Source organism: Ipomoea triloba, chromosome 7 (genome assembly GCF_003576645.1).
Source record: "Ipomoea triloba cultivar NCNSP0323 chromosome 7, ASM357664v1".
Classification (NCBI taxonomy): Eukaryota; Viridiplantae; Streptophyta; class Magnoliopsida; order Solanales; family Convolvulaceae; genus Ipomoea; species Ipomoea triloba.
In genome coordinates, this window is record NC_044922.1 from 12,275,540 (window position 1) to 12,301,472 (window position 25,933).

The window sequence follows — 25,933 nt, forward strand, 5'->3', positions numbered from 1 at the left end:
ATTCAATCTCTTGCGCCATGCCTGCCGGTCGCCAGGGTAAGGAATTTACTCTATGCACTTCCCGAGGAGTAAGTAACCGATCCTATAGAGTATTTATATATTTGGCAATCATGATTTTTTTTTCTTAATTTCCTTATGATTGTACTTAATTTTCATTTCATGTTGAGCTGTAGACATTTTTATATGATGAGATAAGACAAGACTTTCAGAGGATCTTACTGATTAGGATCTAAAAATAATTAAAGCATTGAAGATTGAACTAATTTAGGGTATCCACACTCAAAAATGTTTATTGTTTATTGTTTATTGTTTTTTGTTTTTTGTTTTTTGTTTCTGTAAATGCTACTTTCTAAATTCCTTACCCGGGAAAAAATGTTATTCAAGAATCATATGATTTGGACTCCTCTATGGTCAAACTTCCAAGAGAGTTGTTAGCTTGCCTCATGCATCTCCAAAAGTACAAATTGTCTACGTGGACTAAACTTTAGGTAAAGTGGTTGGCTTAGCAGAGTTTTACGGCAACCTCAATAAGAGTAGCTTCTTTTTTGTTTTTTTTGTTTTTTTTTGTTTTTTTTTTGTTTTTTGTTTTTGAGGTGTCAATTAGGAGAGGGAGGAGGGAGAGATAAAAAGGAAACAGAAGGAAAAAGTCAAAAGAAGATCTGAATCAAAAAAGTGAAAAACGCAATTAATGCACTAGAGTGCATGCATTTGTGCCTCTCTTCTCCACTTTCTCTCTCATGTGGGATCCACAAGAAAACAACATCTTGTAGGAAGCTCTAAATCTTATTTCTCCTACACATAAGCTATGTTCTCAAAAACATCGCACAAACCATTATTGTGGTTGCTCTTAGGAATTGAGTATGGTGTAGCTCCATTACATGGTTTAAAGTAGAAATGTAATCAATGGTTATCCCGAATTGTTGTAAACTTTTTTAAGATAAGGATGACATCTTATTTTGCTAAGCCAGGATTGCATTATAAAAGACCTGCACTCGATCTATTGTCACTAGAAATCCCTAATAAGCCTAGCTATTGTCACTAGAAATCATTGTCCTTTTTATTTAATGGCTTGACTTCGACTAATCAAAACCTTAGCGAATGCAAGTAGGGATTTAATAAGTCCTCTGCCGATAGAGGTAAAGGACAAAATTTTGGAGTGCTTGCGCGCCCAAGACTCCGCTAGACTGCTCACTCTATTGATTTTCAACTCATACTTTCACACAATAAAATAGTCATTAGATCAACATATAAATTATGAAAAAAAAAAAACTTAGTCTAACGATATGATTTATGAATTATAAAAAAATTATAACATACAAACAAAATTCGGTATTTGAATTAACCGATCAGTTAATTTAGTTAACCGTACTTTCAAACTGAATTAATCGTTAACCAAACTTTTAAAAATTCTTAACCATTAATCAAACCGAAATATTTTGGTTAAAAAATAATTAACCAAAACTTTTTCAATTCCGTCGGTTAATTATGTTTCACCAAATTGTGCGCACCCTAATCTAGGCCTAGAAACCTTGCTTATGAATTTCAATTATTCCCGTGACCCAATTAACTTTTGGGCCTCAATTTCACGGACTTGATTGGCTTTGGACCTGGAGCCCATTCCACCCATCATTATTCTATGAACCATGGTTTACACAGCTGTATGGACCACAAATAAAAAGTATATGAGCTTAATTATACTAAGGCTTCCTCTTAACCGCCACATGAAAATAGGGCGGGTGGTTGGATCCTCTTTAATCGCGTCAGCACGTGTAGCACACAAGGGTGAGTCTGTCCCAGGTCGAGGCTACCCAAGCCGAGGCCACCTCGTGTTGAGCCCTCCCCAAGCTTGGGTCATCCTCGCTTCTCCTCGAGTCAGATTGCCCCGGATTCGTCTCTAATATATCCATCAACATGATTTTTGTATATGCATGGCTTCTATTTCAATGAAATTGTAACTTTCTTGAATATTTAATAAATTACTTCATTTATTACTTCATTTTGTGGTCTAGTGGCATTCGGTTGCTCCCCCACATGCCTCCACATGTGAGGGGTGGGTTCGAGCTTCAGTAGAGAGGCGATATTGGCTCTTTATGCTTCATCTGGAACAGATACTACATTGTAATAAAGTCGATATTGGCTCTTTGTGCTTCATTTGGAACAGATACACTGTGTAGTGAACACCCATTACTAGCCCTCTGTTACTGAGACGAGATTGTCATTTGTATCTAATTGTGTCGTGCACTCCACAAACTGTTTGGCAATTATTAACAAGCAAAACAGAGTACAATTACTACTCACTAAATCATTTTAATGTAAAGCTAAGCTAAGTATGATAAAAACACTCACTAATGCTGTCTAGTTTTGAAGGATACTAAAAAGGAGTTGTGCACAACTACATACATCTTTGAAGGATACCCATTAAATATAAACAATTTATGCTTTTGTGGAGGCACAAAGAGACGTAAAAGCTTCCACGTAACATTAAACTCTTTATTGCATTCAAACATTTAGTAACAAATAATGATAGTCCTCTCAAATGATAGAAATTAAAGTAGGGAAGTAACCCCTTAATTAAAAGCATTTCAAACTTTGAATCTTTAAATGAGCTAAGCTTCGAGCCACTATGAAGTTCTTACTAAAGTTTTGATATTGCATGTTCACAAATAGGTAAAACTACATCAAGCTTAGAAAATCATAGGGAAAATAAACTTAATCAATTCAACAACACACATATTAGAATTAAGGAATGCAAAAAATATTGGAAACAACTAGAATTTCATTAATATATTATCTAATATATTAACGGTGTAATCGAGGATTATTCTAAATATGGTACGTGTTTAAAAGTGCCATTATAGTTAGAGTACTCAGGACACCTCGTGGTCTAATACACACGAAAAAAAAATGTAAACATATCTCAAGTTTGCATAATTTTTGGGCATATTTGCAGCAGATGAATGAATGTAGAAGATTTATCATTATATGGAAAATAGATACTTCATAAATTGATGTATTTAATATTTAGTGCAAGTGTTTCTATTCGTTGTCCCCTTCTACTAAATTTTCCAACAAAATTCTTGCAAGTCATATAGAAAGAAAATTGGAACAGTTACGTTCCAAAATAAATTAAACAATAATAGTATGCATAAAAGTTTGGCTAATAACCTTGAGAGAAAAAGTATCCAAATCAAGAATAAAAATAGATCACATTAACCAGCTTGGTTGGTGTGAGTGGCTTGGCACTCTTGCCCCTTAAGAGGGGGTCGGGAGTTCAATCCCCCTTGTATGGAGAAACCAATATGGCCAGCACTTTGCCCACAATACACAATATTTATTATTTGACCACGACATCACGATGCATAGACCACAATTGTTCCAAACTATATCACTTCTCCCCTTCGAGATGGCCCATAAGGTTGCCACAATATTTTATTATTTGATCCTCAACACTATTGATGGAGAATTTCAGTTAATAATTTGAGCCGAAACTATCAATTAACCAAAATTTTAAATAAATAAATAATGTAAAATCCTTAAAACTAAAATAACCCTAGGCCCTAGTTCAACAATCAGCCTTCGACCTTGAGCCCTGCGACTCAGCAGTCTCTCTGTCTCCACTCTCCACCGCGATTCTCCAGTCTCCACTCAGCTCCACCGGCGGCCGGCCTTAATCTTCTCCGTCTGACGTCTGCTACTCTTCAAGAGGAATAGAATTCCGTTTCCCTTCGGCTTTTCTAACCCGCAAAGGCCCAAACATCAGAGGTGAGGGTTTCTGTCACTTTTCCCCAATCTCTGTTTTCTCCCCAACTCTTAGCTTTCTAATTTCATTTTATTTACGAAATACTAAATTTACAGTTGAAAAATAGAAGAATTTCAGCTTTTGATTTCGAGTGACGCATCGATTTAATGGATCGACGTCGGCTAATCAAAACCACCGTAGCGGATACAAATGCAAGTAGGGATTTAATAAGTTCTCTGCCGGTAGAGGTAAAGCACAGAATTTTGGAGTGTTTGCCCATCCGATACGCTGCCAGAACTGCTCTACCCTCAACCCACTGGAATCATGTTTGGTTGCAGTATGGGAGGCTTGCGTTCGATTGGGAATTCTCAAGTAGTGCCAGATATAGTGTCAATAAGGGCCACGATGATAAAGGCAGAACTCTAGTTGACATAATAAATAGTATTCTCCTTTCCTGTGCTGGGCCGGTTAAGAAATTTACTCTAGTGATTCCAAATTATTATCCCGAGCTGCGGGAGTCTGATTTGAATAGGTGGTGTCTTTTTCTATCAAGAAATGGTGTGGAGGAGCTTAACATATGTCTTTTTCATTGTGGAGAGGCTGCATTTATGCTGCCATTTTGTATACTCTCGTGCCCGACAATTAAGCAACTGATTGTCCACGCTCCCTTTATTGATTTGCCATTGGTGGTATATTTTCCAATGTCACTTTATTATCTTTTATGGCTGTTGAATTTAGGCGCACTGTTAATGGAACTGCATCCAGTATTAGTATTCCTAACCTTAAGAGGTTGAATTTCTTTGATTGTCGAGGGATTAATAAATTTGAGATCAGCGCTTCAAAACTTGAAATGTTGTCTGTTCGTGGTTCTGTGAATAATGTGGTTGAATCAAGATGGTTGACACCACATTTGAAAGCAATTAAAGCTCTTTGGTTGTGTGGCTCTTCCTTGCTGGTGAGAATCTGATCTTCCTCATTTTACTTAGGTTTATGCAAATGGATGGCTTCCTTCTGACTTGTTAAAGTTCTTAATTGTCTGCCTAATTTTTTTTTTCTTTCTTTATTACCATTTTTCAAGTATATCGACGCATCTTTGTTTGCAACTGCAATAAATCTCCAAGTATTGGGTTGTATGAATTACATTTTGGTTGTGGGAAGCAGCTCACTGCTGCTATGCAATTGCTTCAAAAATGCCCCAACCTATGTGAACTGGGAACTACGCCTTATCAGGTTGAGTATACATTTAATTTGGCAATTATGCATATATGATTCTTCTGTTTTTTCTTTCTCAAATGTCCTCAGAGTTGTGCATGTCTTTCATTTCTTCTTGAGTTATAGGAAGTAAGCAAACTTGATAAAGAAGCTGCTTCAAGACTTTTTGAGGATCCAAATGGTTGCTTTATTGTTCAAGATCTAAAGATGCTTATATCAATCAAGATTGACTCATTTTGGGGATCCACAACCGAAATGCTTTTTGTGAAAATGTTGCTTTCAAAATCCCCCGCACTAGAGAAAATTGTTATTATGGAATCTAGTGATATTGACACATCCATAGCTGTCAAAAGCCTAAGGGAGTTGTTGCGTTTTCCTCGTGCATTTACAAAAGCCCAAATTGTTTGCTTGGAAAATGACGACGATGACGATGCCTCCATGTATAGTTGGGCCATGGGCGAATTGTGGTCAATGGAGTGGTATTAGAGCGTGCCAAAAGACAATTGTTATACCATGGATTAGGGTTTATAATTTTATATTGCACGAATCTTGATACAAAAATTTTGTACCTTCAATTAACCCATTTTGTACATACTATTAATAGTTTTTTGAACATGTAAACAAATAACTTGATAATTGTTAATACTTAATATGATAACTACAAGTGCAGAAACTATCAATTACAGGTAAAGAATGTATCAACTATTGATATAGAATCTGAAAGTTCTTCTTGGACCAGGGTCTACAATGCAAGGTAGACCCTGGTCCATTGTATAATTTGCCGCCGAAAGATGCAAAGATGACAAAAGCGTAGCTATGGTGAACATGATAAATGACATTTGATCTCTTGCGCCATGCTTGTCGGCCGCCGTGTTAAGAAATTTATTGTATGCACTCCTTGTGGAGTAAGAAACCAATCCTATAGAGTATATATTTGGTAGTCATGATTTTCATTTGTCTTAATTTCTTCACGGTTGTACTTAATTTTCATTTTATTCGATGAGATAAGACTTTTGAAGGATCTTATTGATTAGGATCTAAAATGCTTAACACATTGAAGATTGAACTGATTTAGTGTATCCACACTCGAAATGTTTTTTTTTTAATGGTGCTCTCTAAATCCCTTGCCCGGGAGAAAGTTGTTATTCAAGAATCAAATAATCATATGATCTAGACTCCTCCATGGCGGTCAAAATTCCAAGAGAGTTGTTGGCATGACTTCCTTGGTGCATCTCCAAAAATACAAATTGTCTATGTGGACTACAACTTTAGGTAGAGTGGTTGGGGTTTTGTAGAGTTTTAGAGCATCTCCAACAATTGTGGTTTTTGAGAAGTTTTTGCAAGTAGGAAAGAAAATATGGGAAGAGAGAGAGAAAAAAAATAAAGTCTTCCCAAAAAAAAAAAAAAGAGAAGCTATTACGCGCGCAAGGTGCGCCTGAAGCCCGAATAGGTGTGCCTCTCTCCACCATACGAGCCCCACTTGTCAGTCTTAAAACCTCTACTCCTTCGATGACCTTGCTCATTCTCTCTACTCACTCTCTCCTCCACATCACCCATGTTTCCTAAAAAACCACCCCATGCTCCATTGATGGGGATGCTCTTAGGAATTGAGTATGATGCAGCTCCATTGCAGGGTTTAAAGTAGAAATGTAATCAATGGTTGTCCTCAATTGTTGTAAATCATAAAATCATAGATAAACAAATAACAGATAAATGAGATGTTCTCGAGCATAGGAAGCGTTGACAAACAACAATTTGGGATGGCAGCGAGGTGGGGAACGAGCGGGGGATAGGATAATGGTAAAATCACAGATAAATTAAAAAAAAAAGGGTAAATGAGAGGTTCTCGAGGAAAGTGTAGACAAACAATAGTTTAGGATGACAACGAGGTAGGGCGGGGCAGAGACAAGGAATAGGATCGTCGTCCTTGCCCATGCCTTAAAATCATCCCCCATTCCTCAACATTGCCCCATTCCCTAATGGGGATGGAGAAATGCCCACATCTTCGTCCTTGTGTGAATTTTTGGGGATGGAGATTCCTTGCACCAGACTCTTTTTACACATGTCCCAAATTTTAAGTGTACAATAAAATAATAGATTATTTAAATTATACCCTAAGCATTATTTGGGGATGGAGCTGCCATTGCGGAGGGCAGAGAGGCACTCCGGCAGGTGGTAGCACAAGATTAGGTAGGACAACTTTAATTTTAATTTCTGAGCAAAATGAATTGTTTTTGTTGGATAATAAATAAAAAGACTATTATGCCCTTACATTTCACAGCTGAAACAGAAAATTTTAACGGAAGGACTAGAGCAGGTCACTTTTGAAACTCGGAGGATCACGAAGTGTCGATTTGAAAGTTTAGGACTATTGGTGGCGAAACCACTAAATTCGGAGGACCTTGACTGGTATTAACTCTTTATTTATTAAATGTACATTATTTAAAGTATACAAAAGAATGTAGTTGCAATATTCAAATAATATATTGTATTCTTCCGAACTCAAAAATCAAAACATCTAAGGCAGTAAACAGTGGAGCAGAGAAGGCGAGGGTTTCTGACACTTTTTCCCTAATCTCTTTTTTTCTTCCCAAATTCTTCGAAATTTCTTTTGTTTCCAACATCTAGTGAGCTGAATTGGAATGTGAATCGAGCGATTTTATCTTTTGTTTCCAGTTTAATGGCGAGTTATCGTCGGAGAAAATCCGAAGCGGATGCAAGAAGGGATGTAATAAGTGAACTGCGATTAGAAGTGAAGGAAAGGATTTTGGAGTGCTTGCCTACTCGAGACGCGGCCAGAACTGCTCTGCTCTCAACTCACTGGAACCATGTTTGGTTGCGGCATGGGCAGCTTGTGTTTGATCGGTGCTTCTTCCAATGCTTCTCAAAGTACGAAGGAGAGAAAGGTATAGCTCAGATTAGCACAATAAATGATATTCTAATGCTCCGTGCTGGACCCGTTAAGCATTTTACTCTACACGTTTACCACGCATCGGATCCTAAGCCCCAGCAGTCTGATTTAGATCGGTGGTGTCGTTTTGTTTCCAGAAATGGTCTACAGGAACTTAGTTTGTTTATTTCCCGTAACCATAAGCTACCATCTTGTATATTTTCTTGCCGGACAATTGAGGAACTGTTTCTGGGTGAATTCATTTTTGATTTGTCGATCCCTCGTTGTATATTTCCCAGCGCCACTTCATTAGCTTTCAAGCATACTGAATTTAGTGATAATGTTAAGGGAATTGTGTACAGAATTCCTAATCTTGAGGAGCTGTCTTTCAGTCATTGTAAAGGGATCACTAATTTTGAGATCAGCAGTCCAAAACTTGAAAGCTTGACGGTTATTGGTTCTCTGTTCTCGGAGCTCGATGAATCCAGATGGTTTACCCTTTATTTGAGAACAATTAAGACTCTTTGCTTGAGTGTCAATTTGTTGCCGGTGAGAATCTCTACTTTTGCATTCTTTTCCTTTATGCAAATAGATTGATTATTCGTATGCACATATGATTTAAAATTTTTTTTTTTTGAAGTGTAAAAATCCAGAAATAGCCACAATGACATTCCCGACCGCAATAAATTTGCAAGTGATTGAGCTGTATGAGTTAAATGTTTCATGTGGAGAGAAGCTTGCCTTTGTTTTGCAGTTGCTTCAACATTCCCCCAACCTATGTGAGCTGAAGATTACTGCATCAGATTTTGTAAGACATGAAACTTATGGACCATATATTTGGCAATCATGATTGTTTCATTTCCTCGTGGTTGTATGTGTTATTCACTTTGCCTTCGTCCGTCGTCAACCCTTAAAATTATTATTGTTATTATTATTATTATTATTATTATAATTGGTCATTGTAAGGTTACTAAAATGACCAATTTACCCCATGAATAAATAATTTAAAAAGGGTTACATTTTTCCAGCGATATTTGACCGGTGATTTGTCCGGAAGGACCAAATGTGTTAAAAATTACATAGTTACGGGACTAAATTGTTAGTTTTTAAAGTCAAGTGTTGCAATTAACAAGACTCCTATACTCATAGGAACAAAAGTGCAATTTTCTCTAACTCACCATGTAATTGCAATTCAACAAATTGTGAAATTACAATTTCTATAAGGAGGGGATGTAACGGCCATATAAGGTAACAACAGTAATGAAGACAAACTCAGAAGGAAGAAGAAGCCGAAGGAAACAACACCTTTGGAAGGGTTTGTTAAAGCCGTTGTAAAGGCAAGTCAGACGACGTCTGAAGTCCTTCAGACGTCGTCGTTTCAGCATTGTTCCAACACCTTCTTCTGTTCGTCTTGTTGAATCAGTTAGAGGAATTTTGGGGATTAATACCATATGTATTGTACTGCTTTTTTATGCAAAGTTTATGATCAAATTACTATCTTTCTGCACTCTCTTTTCTCTCTTCATTACCGATCTCCTTTTTACACAAATCCAACTCCCAAATCCGTTAGAGGGGAGCTATAGGAATTACAATTCTCTCAACCAAACAATTGAATTACAATTCCATCTTACTACACCATTTTAGTTGTGTACACTACAAAAACTAATCATAGCAGATAAAATTTAATCTTTGTCTCTTACCTTATCTCACCTCCACCTCACTATATAATATGCTAAAACTCCAAATAAAACAATAATCGTGAAATCCTAAAACTAAAATCCTAACCCTTCAGCCCTGCGACTCAGTCGTCTCCACTCTCCACCGCGATTCTCCAGTCTCCACTCAGCTCCACCGGCGGCCAGCCTTAGTCTTCTCCGTCTGGCGTCTGCTACTCTGCTCCACGGCTAATCTTCAAGATTTCCTAACCCGCAAAGGCCCAAAGCAAACCAAACATCAGAGGTTTTGTCACTTTTACCCCAATCTCTGTTTTCTCCCTAACTCTTTTAGCTTCCTAATTTCGTTTTATTTACCAAATACTAAATTTACAGTTGAAGAATAGAAGGATTTTAGGTTTTGATGTCGAGTGACGCATCAATTTAATGGCTCGGCGTCGGCAAATCAAAGCCACCGTAGAGGATAGGAGTAGGGATTTAATAAGTCCTCTGCCGGTAGAGATAAAGCACATAATTTTGGAGTGTTTGCCCACCCGAGACGCTGCCAGAACTGCTCTACTATCAACTCACTGGAATGATGTTTGGTTGCAACATGGGAGGCTTGCGTTCGATTATGACTTCATATATAGTGTCGAACAGGGCGACGATGATAAAGGCAGAACTCTCATTGACATAATAAATAATATTATCCTTTTCCGTGCTGGACCGGTTAAGAAATTTACTCTATATGTTAAACATTATTATCGGCAGTCTGATTTGGATAGGTGGTGTCTTTTTCTATCAAGAAATGGTGTGGAGGAGCTTATCATAAAATTTTGTAATTGTGGAGAGGATGAATATAGGCTGCCATTTTGTATACTCTCGTGCCGGACAATTAAGCAAATGAGTGTCGACGGTCCCTTTATTGATTTTCCGGTAAATAATGTTGGTGGTATATTTTCCAATGTCACTTCATTATTTTTCTAGAGTGTTGAATTTAGGCCCACTGTTAATGGAACTGCCTCTAGTATTAGTATTAGTATTCCTAACCTTGAGAAGCTGGCTTTCTTTAATTGCGTTGGGATCAATAAATTTGAGATCAGCGCTTCAAAACTTGAAAGGTTGTCTGTTCGTTATTCTGTGCATGATGTGGTTAACTCAAGATGGTTGGCACCACATTTGAAAGCAATTAAGAGTCTTTGGTTGTGTGGGTCTTCCTTGTTGGTGAGAATCTGCCTCATTTTACTTTATGCAAATATGGATATATGGCCAACAGATTTAATTTAATTAGTTTCCTTCTGGCTTAATTGTTAAAGTTCTTAAGTGTCTGCCTAATTTTTTCTCTTTCTTTATTACTATTTTTCAAGTATGTGGAAGCATCTTTGTTTGCAACTGCAATAAATCTCCAAGTACTAGGGCTGTATGAATTACGTTTTCGATGTGCGAAGCAGCTCACCACTGCTATGCAATTGCTTCAAAAATGTCCCAACGTATGTGAACTGGGAATTACGACTTATCAGGTTGAGTATACATTTAATTTGGCAATTATGCATATAGGATTCTTTTGTTTTTTCTTTCTCAAATGTCCTTAGAGTTGTGCATGTCTTTCATTTTTTCTTGACTTAGGAAGTAAGCAAATTTGATGAAGAAGCAGCTTCAAGACTTTTGGAGGATCCAGATGGTTGCTTTATTATTCAGGATCTAAAGATGCTTAACACAATCAAGATTGAATCATTTAGGGGATCCACAGTCGAAATACTTTTTGTAAAAATGCTGCTCTCAAAATCCCCCGCACTAGAGAAAGTTGTTATTATGGAATCTTGTTTTATTGACACATCTGTAGCTGTCAAAAGCCTAAGGGAGTTGTTGCGTTTTCCTCGTGCATCTCCAAAAGCCCAAATTGTTTGCATGGAACACAAGGGAGCCATGTCTGGTTGGGCCATGGGCGAATTGTGATCAATGGGGATTTGTTAAGAGTGTGCCGAAAGATGCAAAGGTGATAAAAACGTAGCTGTGGTGAACATGATAAATGACATTCGATCTTTTGCGCCATGCCGGCGGCCGTGTTAAGAAATTTACTCTATATGCATTCCTTGTGGAGTAAGAAACCGATCCTATAAAGTATGTATTTGGCAATTGCGGTTTTCTTTTTTCTTAATTTTCTCATGGTTGTACTTAATTTTCATTTCATGTTGAGTTGTAGACATTTTTATATGATGAGATAAGACTTTTGGATGATCTTATTGATTAGGATCTAAAAATGATGAACACATTGAAGATTGAACTGATTTAGGGTATCCACACTTAAAAAGTTTTTTTTTTTTGAAAATGTTGCTCTCTAAATCTCTTGCTCGGGAGAAAGCTATTATTTCAAGAATCATACAGTTTGGACTCCTCCATGGCAGTCAAAATTCCAATATGGTTTGGACTCTTCCATGGCAGTCAAAATTCCAATACAGTTGGCTTCCCTGGTACATCTCCAAAAGTACAAATTTTCTACGTTGACTACACCTTTCGGTAGAGTAGTTGGCTTCGCAGAGTTTTAGGAATTGAGTATTGTGCAGGTTCATTGCATGGTTTAGAGTAGAAAACATTTGTAAGATAGTATGTCATCTTATTTTGCTAAGTAGACCTAAAGAATGTTTCCCTTGAATATATATAAGTAATGGATTTTGTCTCGGATGATGATAGTGTGATAGGTATAAGTTGCGTTCTTAATTGTTATTGCATTAATATAGTTTCTTCTATCTTGATTTTGGTGTTTGAATTAGGGTTCGTTTGGAAACTTAGAAAATGACTTTCGAAATATTTTTGTTTTTTTTTTTTTTTAATTTTTTCGGTTTTTGGGTATTCAAAGAAAATGGAGTCAAAGAAAAATATCCATTTTGATTTATGAAAAAAAGTTTAATTTGGCAGAAAATGTCAACCTAATATTTTAGTTGAAAAATATTTTTCGAATTCTTTATTTTCCAAAATCTCTCTTCACTATCTTTCTTTTCTTTTTTTTTTAAAGAAAAACTTATTTTCTAGATTATTATTAATATTACCACAACTACAACCATCAAATTACCACAATCACCACCAACCACCACCATTACCACACCTCCACGGCTGCTACCATCACCACCACCAACAACTACCACCAGAACCACTACTACACCACCGTTGGCACCACCACCACCACTACCACAACCAACAACAACCACCACCACCACTACACTAATGCCACCTTCACCACTATCACCACCGCCATCACCACTACAAAACCACCACTCTTACCACACCAACACCAACACCAGGCCACCACTACCACACCACCATCGTACCACTACCACCAACACCACTACCAGGGGCGGAGCTACATAGTACTTGCAGGGGGCCTTGCCCCCCCCCCACCCACCCAATGTTTTAGAATTATAATGCATAATTTTAGCCCCTGCCGCCTCCCTCTTCAAAATATTTGTCTCTTCCTCACCCTGAGCTTCCAAATAAATTTATATTACTCTGTATTATATATCTTTTGGCGTTGGGTTCCTACATTTATTATGTTATATATGCATTGAAAGAAACAAAAGGTTTTGGAGGCAGCATGTGCATGTGGACTACACTTTTTTTTTTTTTTGCAGATTTCCACTTTCTCTCTCATTTCCACTTTTTTATTTTTGAGAAATACTCTCTCATTTCCACTTACTCTACTATCTCCACATTAACTCTCATCTTTATTAATTCCACGTACTCTACTATCTCCACTTCTTTTTTCTTCTAAGTTCTTCGATGTTATCTTTATCAAATATTTGGAAGGTCAGTTTGTATTTTTAGTGTATGTATCGTTTGGATATTCTCGTATTATTTTTGTGATATATTCAATTATAGATGATTTTTGTGATATGCAAGATATATGTTCGAAATTTTAGTAGATTTGTAATGTAAATATGTAATGATGTATTTTGGTATATATTAAATGAATAAAAATGTATTTAATTGTTCGTGATCGGCCGCCCTCAACGTATAATCCTGGCTCCGCCCCTGACCACTACTAAACCACCATCACCACCACCACTTATTATTATTATTATTATTATTATTATTATTATTATTATAGCAAATGATATGTTTATTTTTCAGGAAAATGAACTAAACAGAAAAAAAAAACAATTTCTTAACTTTCGTCAAACCGAAAAGGATAATTTTCAAACATTCAACTAAACGCCAGGAAATTAAAATATTTTTTGAAAAATGAGTCATTTCTGAAAAATATTTTACAGATTTCCAAACAAATCCTTAACCTACTTCATTTAAGGACCCCATTGTATATATAGTTGGGTACCGTGAAGTTCACATTTGAAAAAAAAAAAAACCTTCAAAGAAATTCATTTTATATTTTATTTTTTCTAAAAAATATTTTCACATCTGAACAGACACAATTTTATGAAGGTATTTTAGATAATAAATATTGCTATACTTATAGAGAGATAATTTTCTTGTCATTATATTCTAATACAATAAATTAAAGAAGTTTTTTTTTTTTTTAAAATGCCTGATGGAATAAATTGTTATAGAAATGATATTTCTCTCTTATTGAGGTTAATATTATTGACTGGTGTCATTCAACACGGATAAACAACACAAGAATAGGATAAGCAAGGCGATAAGGACCTTGGGAGCTAAAAATGCACTATAGAAGCGCAAATTATACCGTGGACCATGGTCATGGCTGATAGTGCAGTTGTATTGAAAGGATACTGCAGTTGTGTTGAAAGGAAATTGAGTTGCGCAGAACAGAGGTCGTTCATCCGTTCAACACCACTGCAGTATCCGTTCAACACAACTGCAGTTCCAGACGGATGAAACGGTCTCTGTTCCGCGCAACTGCAGTTTCCTTTCAACACAACTGCAGTATCCATTCAACACAACTGCAGTATTCTTTCAACACAACTGCAGTATCAGCTATGACTCATGGTCCACAATGCATTGTGGACCATAGTCCACGGTATAACTACTGCTATAGAAGACCAGCACTTGATATATTGAGATAAACCTTTTATGGACATGCGTCTATTCATTATTTGCTCTCTTGTAAGTTGTAACAATTAGATGCAATCCTTGTCCATAAATACTACATAGTATATAGGAAACATTGTAATTTATACCCCTCCATAATATGTCAATTATCAATGTCACCGTGAATTATTAGTGGTGTAAATGTTGCCCCTCAATTTTTAAAACGGTACATATATTGCCCGTCCCGTACCATACGGGAGGAGCAATATATGTACCGTTTTGAAAATTGAGAGGCAACATTTATACTTGAGAGGGGCAATATCTGTATTGTTTTGAAAATTGAGGGGCAACATTTACAGAACTAATAATTCAGGGGTGACATTGATAATTGACATATTATGAAGCTAGGCGCATAAATTACAATTTTTCCTAGTATATATGATGTAATAAAGGTCAATACTGTGCTAATTTGAATACACAAATACACAGTGTTCTTGGTGCACCTCGAGGGACAAAGAACCCTATGTTTGCTCCTATAGTTATTTAGATCCTAAGTTATAACAATCCGATTTAGATCCGTGCGTGGTATCTTCTATCAAGAAATGGTATACTGCTTAAAAAAAACATCTTTTTATATCATACATATAAGTTGCATGCTAGTTTGTACTATCTTGTGCTCAACAATTAAGACACTTAAGTTCGGTGGTTTTTTTCTTGGCTTCTCGGTAAATGCTGGATGTATATTTTCTAGCATCACTTCATTAGCTTTCGAGCATGTTTGGTTTGAACGTGATGCTAAATGTTTTTTTTTTTTTTGATGACAAGAGAATCCCGTCACCATTTCTATGTGTCTATGCATACCTTAATTAGACCATTATTGCTACTATTATCTCTCACAAGAGTGAAAATGTTGAAGTAGTCGTTGTTAGATATTATTATTAACTAACATAAACGGAAGGAAACATAAATAACGAGGAACCTGACTCGTAATAGCATAAGCTTTAAGATCATCTGAATATCCCTCGCCATAGTTGTTGGAATTGTCGATGGTAAACCTGCATAATAAAGTTAGTGTTTTGACTACCACTTCATTCTCTCCTGGATACTAGATGGTGTGTGGCAAATGGATACCATAAGGGAGTTGTTGCATTGCGTTTTCCTCGTGCATCTCCAAAAGCCCAAATTGTTTGCATGGAACACGATGGCTCCTTGTATGGTTGGGCCATGGGCAAAACGTGGTCAATGGGGATTTGTTAAGAGTGTGCCGAAAGATGCAAAGGTGATAAAAGCGTAGCTCTGGTAAACATGATAAATGACATTGGATCTTTTGTGCCATGCTGGCAGCCGTGTTAAGAAATTTACTCTATGCACTCCCGGTGGAGTAAGAAACCGATCCTATTGGAAATTACGATTTCTTTTTTCTTAATTTTCTCATGGTTTTACTTAATTTCCATTTCATGTTGAGTTGTAGACATTTTTATAGGTTGAGATAAGACTTTCCGAGGATCTTATTGATTAGGATCTAAAAATGCTTAACACATTGATGATAGAGCTGATTTAGGAAATAAACATTCAAAAAGTATTTTTATTTATTTATTTATTTTGAAAATGTTTCTTTCTAAATCCCTTTCGCGAGAAAGTTGTTATTCAAGAATCATACGATCTGGACTCCTCCATGGCGGTCAAAATTCCAATAATGTAGAAATGTAATCAATGGATGTCAAGAATTGTTGTAAACATTTGTAAGATATAAGGATGACATCTTATTTTGCTAAGTAGTAGACTTGAAGAATGTCTCCCTTGAATATTTATAAGTACTGGATTTTGTCTCGGGCGATGATAGTGTGATATGTATAAGGTGTGTTAACTTGGATCACGTATGGAAACAATTTGAAAGTCGAAGGACCACATACAATCAATTTAAAAGTTTAGGACTAAACGTGCCAAAATCACTATATTTGAAGGAATCCATATGACATTAATTCAAATTTGTATATTCCATTTTGCATGTTTGTAATTGTAGTTGTAAGTTAAAACTAAATTAGTATATTGTCAATTTGCTATGTATGCATTATACTTGTAATAGTCAATGCTCTGGCCTAATCATATTTAATAATATTATCATACACTATATTCATAAATCTAAACATTAATATCCATAAATATAAAATTAAATACAATTAGTATATATTTTAATTCATTCTATAATAAGTTCATAATATTCCTTCTACGTCGTATTCTGCAATTCAATCCTTACTACGTTCAATCGTAGCATTGGCTACTTGTTTTCAATTAGGACTTCTTCCTATGTTTCCAAATATGCAAAGCAGATAACCACAAAGCTACCTTCGAACAATATAAATAATATTCTGTTGCACATTTACTGATTAGATCCTAATATACACTGCAGCAGTCTGATATACCAGTGGTGTCTTTCTCTACCAACAAACATTTGTAGAGGCAATGAAAACGTAAAAGTTCCTGCATAATTTTAAACTCTTTATCGGGGATAATCCAACTCCGAACAATGACAACCTTTTCAATTCCTTGAAAGCAAGCAAGTAACACCTTGATAGATTGCATTTCAGACCTCATCCCAGAAAAACAGCTAAACTTCAGAGTGCGAAGTATTTACAGTGTTCGAGCCACACTGCTGAATTCCTCCATAAGCACAAAATCTTCTGGATTTAACTTCATTGACTAATAACAGAACATAAAAATAAATAAGCAATCAGTTCATAATTTAAATAACAAATTTGAAATGCAACAATAATGGAATCAATCAGAATTTTATGGAACAATTGATCCATATATATAGAAATGAAGATTACCTTTAGATCCCATACATGTTAAGAGAGACTAATTTTTAATGATTTAGCAAGGAGAATGGAGAATTCTATAAGAAGGGGAAGTTAGCCACTTATTTTTAGTGACGGTTTGTCCCTAAACATTTACTTAGCAGGTTAGTTTAATGGAATTTCAATTCCTTCAAGCGGCATAGTGAAGGCTAATTCAATTTTCGGGTTTGAGTGGGTTGAAGTCATTGTGCATAGAAATGTACAGTTTGAAGGATTACTCCATTAACTTTGGAAAAAGAGTAACAACAAAGAATTGAAGATAGCTCTACTTCAAGACTTTTGGAGGACCTAGAAGATTACTCCATTAAAACAGTATTAAAATGAGTGAGTTTCTGCACTACTATCATACTAGGTTCAGAGTTTTGTTCCGTTACACAGTCTTTACACAACATATAAATAGGGGAATTGAAGCAATATGATGTATTCTAAACTTTTCATGTACATGTCTTTGCATTTTCTTCTATTGCATTCCACACAATTCATCTTGGTGGAATGATGACATTATATCATTATTGAAAAAAAAAATCCTTATATTTTTATAAAACACAACAAAATATCTCCTTTCTTTTTGGCATATTTGTAGATATATAGCTAGCACCAAAAGATTAATTCAAACCAAAAAAGGGTTGTGTGCTAGTAGGTTAGACTAGTAAGGATACCCAAGCTAGCCATTAATTAGTCCATTACAAATTATTGAACTTAATTAGAGAGTGTGAATCAAGGAGATGCATAAATTCAATTCAATAAAAATATAATAAGATACTTATATGTAAATGATCTTTGCTTTCTTTGGTGCACGAGGAAAGTGTAAAAGCTTTTGCATGATTTCAAACTCCTCATGGGAGTCAAGATCCGCCCAACGAATAATGACAACCTTTTCAAGTGCGGAAAAGTGAGCAAGCAACATCTTGATGAATTGCAATTCAAATCTCGACCCATTGAATAATCTAAGCTTGAAAGTGTGAAACATTTTAAGCACTTTAGCCACACTTTGAAGTCCCTCCCAAAGTATAGAGTTAGAGATTCTTGCATCAAACTTCAAAAAAAAAAAAAAAAGGTCATTCAATTCATCTTTTACACTAGTATAACTTTGTATTAAGTAATGTGAAACAATAATAAAGACAACTAGAATTTCATTAAATAATTTGTCAAATGAAAATGAAGATTACCCATAAACTCATTATGTCGAGCTTGCGTAATTTTGGACATAGTCGCAATGAATGAATAACTGATATGAAGAATTGAAAACTCATAATCATCGTGAAATTCGACATATGATACTCCATGCATTCCATATTTAGTTCACATTGCCATCTAGTAAGTTCACCGACAAAATGCTTGGAAATAATAAAAATTTTATAAAGGGATCAGCTCCTAAAATATATTTCAAATAAGTAATATCCACAAAAAAATAGTTAAAATACCTTCAAATTAAAATTCAAACAAAGAGTATGAATAAATGACAAGTCCAAGTTAATCGGGAGAACGCGTTGATAAACCTCAATATCATCTTCAATTTCTTAATTCTTGAGTGTTAATCTGCCAAGCCTGGGAGCCTTAATGTTGAAATATGAGGCATTTTCACAATAGCTAAATGTGAGAGTCTCAAGCATAGGAACATCTATAACACAATCCAGATTAATAGTACCAAAGACAACTTTGTCAAAACTAAGTGAAGTGACATTCGGAAATATGCAAGGGGCATTTATTGTTGGTGCAACTAATACTCCGTTGAGATCCAACCTCTTGAGAGTTAAGCAAGAAAATATGCAATTTGGAAGCCTGAAGTATTTCTTTTTTTGCAATAGTTGTTGGAAAAGTAATGTTCATTTCTTCAACAACTTTTTCGAGTGATAAAAAGGAACCATTGATCGAAGTCAAACTTCCAAGAATTAGGCCCATTATTGATTGATACTTCACCCTCAAACTTGAAATTGAAGACAAAATTTCGAATAGGTCCATGATGTTGCATGCGGACTTTGTTATAACTGTCAGAATATTTCCTCCCAATATAAGAACAGAACTGAAAATCAAAGTTAAGTTGTGTGAGATTGGACCAACAATCTCTCCAAATGGTAGACAAAACTGCAGTTCTACCAGCTTCTTTAATCGGCAATAATCCCAAAATATTGTCAAGTATTTCTGTTGGAAGTTGATTGATTCTATCTTTCCTCCTCCCCGACATCATTTACATCACTTCAACATATGCAAATTAAAGAATAAACAAAATTAAAATTAAAATAAAATCCTAAAATCCGATAACTCGAAGGCAGCCTCATCAAAGTAAATGCTTTGTTCATTTGGCAGATGAAAATTCAAGCGCTCTACAAGAGGATATCTGTATTGTATTTCAAAACCTAATATCCTCCAAGTAAGGCGATACATATCTATAATCGTAATATATTTTGACCTCACCAATAGTTGTCCCATATTGTTTATCTGTAGCACTTTGATAAAAAGAAGTTGTAACTCGATCGTTGCCTTTGTTTACGTACTTGAATAGATATTTGATAGATCGAGATTTGAATACTGATGGACAATTTTATATAAAGTCCTCGCAAGTGCACGAGTCGGTGTAGTGATAGTGTGCAAACGCAAGGGTCGATCCCACAGAGAATTAAAACCATGCAATTTATAAACTTTGAAAATAATTAAAGCGAATGAAAATAAGTAAAACTAGAACTAGCAAAACACTTAGAGAAATGGCATAAAAAGGCAACAAAAACGAGATAGCAAAATTAGCTAAGCACCTTTAATCTAGAATTAAAATAAAATACGTAGCAAAGCTTCACAATTAGCACTAGAATCTAGATTACTCCATGCAGTTTTTACTCACACAAATTGAGAATGAAAAAGTTAAATAAAACTTGTAATGGCAGTATCATCTAGGACAACAAAATTAGCAAATCATTTTTTTAAAACAGTAATTAAGTAAACAGCAGTAACAAAGCTTAAAGAAAGCCGTACATTGGCCTAAACTTAAAAAGCAATAATATACTCAATAACGGAAAAAAAACTAAACAAGACAAGGAAAGAAAAGGAATATAATTAACGCTTTGCAAATTCACTATTTAAAAACTTAAATATGCTTTGGGGATTGACGAATTATGATGCGCTGTGAATTAAAGAAAAGGAAAGCAAAACACAATTCTCAAACTCATGCTATGGACTACTGTAGCTTTAATCAATACAATGAATGTGCAAATAAAAAAAATACCGAACAAGAGTTGCTGCCAAAGTGATTTGTCTTGCTGCTGGAAAGTTTCTCCTGCCCAGAATAGATTCGACGCTGCCACCAAAATTGCAGACGGCTATCGCCCCTGAACAAAAGTCCGCCAACGAACCGGAATACAATCGAAGCTATGGTCTGGGGTAAAATTGATGGTTTTATGATTAAGATTCACCCCCTCCTTCCTTCGTTCTGCCTCCTTTTTATATTGCTATCTCTCAACTGCTTTTCCGACTACCAAATTTCAAGCCAAGCAATCAGTTTCGCAGAGGAGCGAAAATTGAGGAGTGCCATGGAGCTTTTCGCCAGTTCGAAAACCCAGCCAAAAATATCGGACAATAATGCGACCGAAGCCTTTACCGTCCACGTTGTCCGAGGATGTCGTCTGCCGCCAGAACTCTCGCATCTGTTCATCGATGTGTCTCTCTTGTTTGCGACCGGGAGTCTTTCATTATAATACTAATAATAATAATAATAATAATAATAATAAACTTATTAAATTGGATTAACAAAAACAGAGCCGTGTGTTTGAACTAACAAAATTAAAATAACAAAAACAACCTCAAAATAAATAAAAAATATTACTAAAGGTAAATATAGCAAAACTAGATAAAAAAAAGATATGAAATTGATTAAAAATTAAAAATTAACTATACAAAGATTATTAAAATAACAAAAATAATAACGTTTATCAAACTTCCCACACTTATTTACCTGGCACATGGCCTTGTAGTGCTTCGGCAATTTGCCCCACTTGGACTTCCAACTTTCTCATGGAAGCTTCATTTCTGGCAAGTGAAGCCTCAGTTTTAGCAAGTGATGCCTCTGTTCGTTGGAACCGTTGATCGTTTGCTTCTTGTTGCATTTGGAACCGCTGGTTATTTGCTTCTTGCTATCTATTACAATTCTGTATGAAAATATCCAAAGAATCCTCCCAAGATGGTTTTTTCGGTTGAGGTGGAGCAATAGGTTGAAAATTATTCTGGTTATTATTCCAAGAAAAATTGGGATGGTTTTTCCAACCCGGATTATAAGAATTAGAATACGGGTCATTTCTAGGCCTTTGATTGAAACTATTCATAGCATTGGCCTGTTCAAAATTATGAACATCTTCGTCCACCATAGATGCATTGTTTTGCTTCATACTCATCATAGAATACATGCTTTTCACTTGTTTTGCTAACTCAGATACTCGAATTTCCAACCCAGCATTTGAATTAACTTCATACATACCTGGCGTCCGTCCCCTAACGCTCTTTTGTTGGGAGTTTGCCCCTAGCATTTCATACAATGCTAAGGTTTCCTCCGCAGTTTTTTCTCCCATGGCTCCTCCAGCCGCATTGTCAACCATTGATTGGCTAGTTTGAGTCAAACCATCATAGAAAGTTTGATTTTGAAGCTCCAACGGGTAGCCATGGTGGGGGCATTGAATGAGCAACATGTTGAACCTTTCCCATGCCTCATGGAATGGTTCGCCTTCAGCTTGCGAAAAGGTCGCAATTTTTCTTCTCAATTCAGCAGTTTTAGCATGGGAATAGAACTTACCAATAAACTTGTTATACACCTCCGGCCATGTCCGAAGGGATCCAGGTGTAAGAGTCATGAACCATGTTTTTGCTCCATCTTTCAAGGTGTATGGGAAACACCTCATCCTCAGTGCATCCTCGGTCAAGTCATTCAACGGGAAGTGTTGGACTACCCCGTAGAAATCCCTGATAAAGGTAAGGGCATCTTCGTTTGCTGAACCGTGAAAAGATGGCAATTGGTTGTAGTGAACCGTTTTAAGCTCATAGTTCCTGGCTGCATCAGTAAGCACTATGCAAGAAGGTGAAGCTCCTACTTGGGGCCTACCAAAGTCTTTCATTAGCCTGGGGTTGGGTTGAGGGTTTGGTCGATGGGGTTGAAGAAGTGCGTCCATTGTTGTGGTTGTTTCTTTTGGTTCAAAACTAGGTATTTCAGAAGGTAAAGTTTTTTTCTTTTTTTTATCAATGCGGTCGTCCAAAGGCAATAGTGTAGGTTTTAAAGAACGACGACCTTGCATAAAATAAAAACACAAATAAACTAACAAACGAACAAAATAAAATATTCAAGTAAGAGTAAAAGGAAAAAAAAAAAGAAAAATTAAACAAATACTAAAAGCACTTTTTTTTGAAATTTTTTTTAAGGCAATATTAAGCAACTAAAATAAAATGAATGAGTGTCCTAATTATTTAAAGCAAAGGTAGGAGAAAAAAAAAACAAATTAAATTGCACAATAAATAACTCCCCGGCAACGGCGCCAAAAATTGATGGACAATTTTATATAAAGTCCTCGCAAGTGCACGAGTCGGTGTAGTGATAGTGTGCAAACGCAAGGGTCGATCCCACAGGGAATTAAAACCATGCAATTTATAAACTTTGAAAATAATTAAAGCGAATGAAAATAAGTAAAACCAGAACTAGCAAAACACTTAGAGAAATGGCATAAAAAGGCAACAAAAACGAGATAGCAAAATTAGCTAAGCACCTTTAATCTAGAATTAAAATAAAATACGTAGCAAAGCTTCACAATTAGCACTAGAATCTAGATTACTCCATGCAGTTTTTACTCACACAAATTGAGAATGAAAAAGTTAAATAAAACTTGTAATGGCAGTATCATCTAGGACAACAAAATTAGCAAATCATTTTTTTAAAACAGTAATTAAGTAAACAGCAGTAACAAAGCTTAAAGAAAGCCGTACATTGGCCTAAACTTAAAAAGCAATAATATACTCAATAACGGAAAAAAAACTAAACAAGACAAGGAAAGAAAAGGAATATAATTAACGCTTTGCAAATTCACTATTTAAAAACTTAAATATGCTTTGGGGATTGACGAATTATGATGCGCTGTGAATTAAAGAAAAGGAAAGCAAAACACAATTCTCAAACTCATGCTATGGACTACTGTAGCTTTAATCAATACAATGAATGTGCAAATAAAAAAAATACCGAACAAGAGTTGCTGCCAAAGTGATTTGTCTTGCTGCTGGAAAGTTTCTCCTGCCCAGAATAGATTCGACGCTGCCACCAAAATTGCAGACGGCTATCGCCCCTGAACAAAAGTCCGCCAACGAACCGGAATACAATCGAAGCTATGGTCTGGGGTAAAATTGATGGTTTTATGATTAAGATTCACCCCCTCCTTCCTTCGTTCTGCCTCCTTTTTATATTGCTATCTCTCAACTGCTTTTCCGACTACCAAATTTCAAGCCAAGCAATCAGTTTCGCAGAGGAGCGAAAATTGAGGAGTGCCATGGAGCTTTTCGCCAGTTCGAAAACCCAGCCAAAAATATCGGACAATAATGCGACCGAAGCCTTTACCGTCCACGTTGTCCGAGGATGTCGTCTGCCGCCAGAACTCTCGCATCTGTTCATCGATGTGTCTCTCTTGTTTGCGACCGGGAGTCTTTCATTATAATACTAATAATAATAATAATAATAATAATAATAANGAGTCATGAACCATGTTTTTGCTCCATCTTTCAAGGTGTATGGGAAACACCTCATCCTCAGTGCATCCTCGGTCAAGTCATTCAACGGGAAGTGTTGGACTACCCCGTAGAAATCCCTGATAAAGGTAAGGGCATCTTCGTTTGCTGAACCGTGAAAAGATGGCAATTGGTTGTAGTGAACCGTTTTAAGCTCATAGTTCCTGGCTGCATCAGTAAGCACTATGCAAGAAGGTGAAGCTCCTACTTGGGGCCTACCAAAGTCTTTCATTAGCCTGGGGTTGGGTTGAGGGTTTGGTCGATGGGGTTGAAGAAGTGCGTCCATTGTTGTGGTTGTTTCTTTTGGTTCAAAACTAGGTATTTCAGAAGGTAAAGTTTTTTTCTTTTTTTTATCAATGCGGTCGTCCAAAGGCAATAGTGTAGGTTTTAAAGAACGACGACCTTGCATAAAATAAAAACACAAATAAACTAACAAACGAACAAAATAAAATATTCAAGTAAGAGTAAAAGGAAAAAAAAAAAGAAAAATTAAACAAATACTAAAAGCACTTTTTTTTGAAATTTTTTTTAAGGCAATATTAAGCAACTAAAATAAAATGAATGAGTGTCCTAATTATTTAAAGCAAAGGTAGGAGAAAAAAAAAACAAATTAAATTGCACAATAAATAACTCCCCGGCAACGGCGCCAAAAATTGATGGACAATTTTATATAAAGTCCTCGCAAGTGCACGAGTCGGTGTAGTGATAGTGTGCAAACGCAAGGGTCGATCCCACAGGGAATTAAAACCATGCAATTTATAAACTTTGAAAATAATTAAAGCGAATGAAAATAAGTAAAACCAGAACTAGCAAAACACTTAGAGAAATGGCATAAAAAGGCAACAAAAACGAGATAGCAAAATTAGCTAAGCACCTTTAATCTAGAATTAAAATAAAATACGTAGCAAAGCTTCACAATTAGCACTAGAATCTAGATTACTCCATGCAGTTTTTACTCACACAAATTGAGAATGAAAAAGTTAAATAAAACTTGTAATGGCAGTATCATCTAGGACAACAAAATTAGCAAATCATTTTTTTAAAACAGTAATTAAGTAAACAGCAGTAACAAAGCTTAAAGAAAGCCGTACATTGGCCTAAACTTAAAAAGCAATAATATACTCAATAACGGAAAAAAAACTAAACAAGACAAGGAAAGAAAAGGAATATAATTAACGCTTTGCAAATTCACTATTTAAAAACTTAAATATGCTTTGGGGATTGACGAATTATGATGCGCTGTGAATTAAAGAAAAGGAAAGCAAAACACAATTCTCAAACTCATGCTATGGACTACTGTAGCTTTAATCAATACAATGAATGTGCAAATAAAAAAAATACCGAACAAGAGTTGCTGCCAAAGTGATTTGTCTTGCTGCTGGAAAGTTTCTCCTGCCCAGAATAGATTCGACGCTGCCACCAAAATTGCAGACGGCTATCGCCCCTGAACAAAAGTCCGCCAACGAACCGGAATACAATCGAAGCTATGGTCTGGGGTAAAATTGATGGTTTTATGATTAAGATTCACCCCCTCCTTCCTTCGTTCTGCCTCCTTTTTATATTGCTATCTCTCAACTGCTTTTCCGACTACCAAATTTCAAGCCAAGCAATCAGTTTCGCAGAGGAGCGAAAATTGAGGAGTGCCATGGAGCTTTTCGCCAGTTCGAAAACCCAGCCAAAAATATCGGACAATAATGCGACCGAAGCCTTTACCGTCCACGTTGTCCGAGGATGTCGTCTGCCGCCAGAACTCTCGCATCTGTTCATCGATGTGTCTCTCTTGTTTGCGACCGGGAGTCTTTCATTATAATACTAATAATAATAATAATAATAATAATAA

At 35.9% G+C, this 25,933-nt stretch overlaps 4 protein-coding genes and 1 non-coding gene across 5 annotated transcripts; 4 read left to right on the forward strand and 1 right to left on the reverse strand.

The window, feature by feature from the left end:
• The first annotated feature begins 3,546 nt into the window (after nt 1–3,546).
• Nucleotides 3,547–5,610, forward strand: LOC116025413. The gene is made up of 4 exons (XM_031266634.1): nt 3,547–3,762; nt 3,856–4,694; nt 4,818–4,969; nt 5,078–5,610. Exons 2-4 carry the CDS (start codon nt 4,461–4,463, stop codon nt 5,082–5,084), a joined length of 393 nt encoding a protein of 130 aa, XP_031122494.1. The 5' UTR covers nt 3,547–3,762; nt 3,856–4,460; the 3' UTR covers nt 5,085–5,610.
• A 1,858-nt stretch (nt 5,611–7,468) lies between these two features.
• LOC116025411 (F-box/FBD/LRR-repeat protein At1g13570-like) lies at nt 7,469–8,707 on the forward strand. Its single transcript, XM_031266631.1, has 2 exons — nt 7,469–8,390; nt 8,482–8,707. Exons 1-2 carry the CDS (start codon nt 7,632–7,634, stop codon nt 8,689–8,691), a joined length of 969 nt encoding a protein of 322 aa, XP_031122491.1. The 5' UTR covers nt 7,469–7,631; the 3' UTR covers nt 8,692–8,707.
• A 900-nt stretch (nt 8,708–9,607) lies between these two features.
• On the forward strand, nt 9,608–11,738 carry LOC116025410 (F-box/FBD/LRR-repeat protein At1g13570-like). The gene is made up of 4 exons (XM_031266630.1): nt 9,608–9,800; nt 9,890–10,429; nt 10,861–11,013; nt 11,120–11,738. The coding sequence occupies exons 2-4, from the start codon at nt 9,941–9,943 to the stop codon at nt 11,447–11,449; spliced, it is 972 nt and encodes a 323-aa protein (XP_031122490.1). The 5' UTR covers nt 9,608–9,800; nt 9,890–9,940; the 3' UTR covers nt 11,450–11,738.
• Nucleotides 11,739–21,473: 9,735 nt separating this feature from the next.
• Nucleotides 21,474–22,499, reverse strand: LOC116024139. Its single transcript, XM_031265039.1, has one exon. The coding sequence runs from the start codon at nt 22,497–22,499 to the stop codon at nt 21,474–21,476; it is 1,026 nt and encodes a 341-aa protein (XP_031120899.1).
• On the forward strand, nt 21,991–22,097 carry LOC116026362. The gene has a single exon (XR_004099831.1). It is a non-coding gene; the product is annotated as a small nucleolar RNA R71 (small nucleolar RNA).
• Nucleotides 22,500–25,933: the final 3,434 nt, after the last annotated feature.

Coding starts and splice junctions, on each gene's coding strand:
- LOC116025413 (XM_031266634.1), top strand. CDS start 4,461: ATGGCTGTTGAATTTAGGCGCACTGTTAATGGAACTGCATCCAGTATT. Junction 4,695..4,817: donor TGTGTGGCTCTTCCTTGCTG/GTGAGAATCTGA, acceptor CCATTTTTCAAG/TATATCGACGCATCTTTGTT.
- LOC116025411 (XM_031266631.1), top strand. CDS start 7,632: ATGGCGAGTTATCGTCGGAGAAAATCCGAAGCGGATGCAAGAAGGGAT. Junction 8,391..8,481: donor TGAGTGTCAATTTGTTGCCG/GTGAGAATCTCT, acceptor TTTTTTTTGAAG/TGTAAAAATCCAGAAATAGC.
- LOC116025410 (XM_031266630.1), top strand. CDS start 9,941: ATGGCTCGGCGTCGGCAAATCAAAGCCACCGTAGAGGATAGGAGTAGG. Junction 10,430..10,860: donor GTCCCTTTATTGATTTTCCG/GTAAATAATGTT, acceptor CTATTTTTCAAG/TATGTGGAAGCATCTTTGTT. Junction 11,014..11,119: donor TGGGAATTACGACTTATCAG/GTTGAGTATACA, acceptor TTCTTGACTTAG/GAAGTAAGCAAATTTGATGA.
- LOC116024139 (XM_031265039.1), bottom strand. CDS start 22,499: ATGGACGCACTTCTTCAACCCCATCGACCAAACCCTCAACCCAACCCC.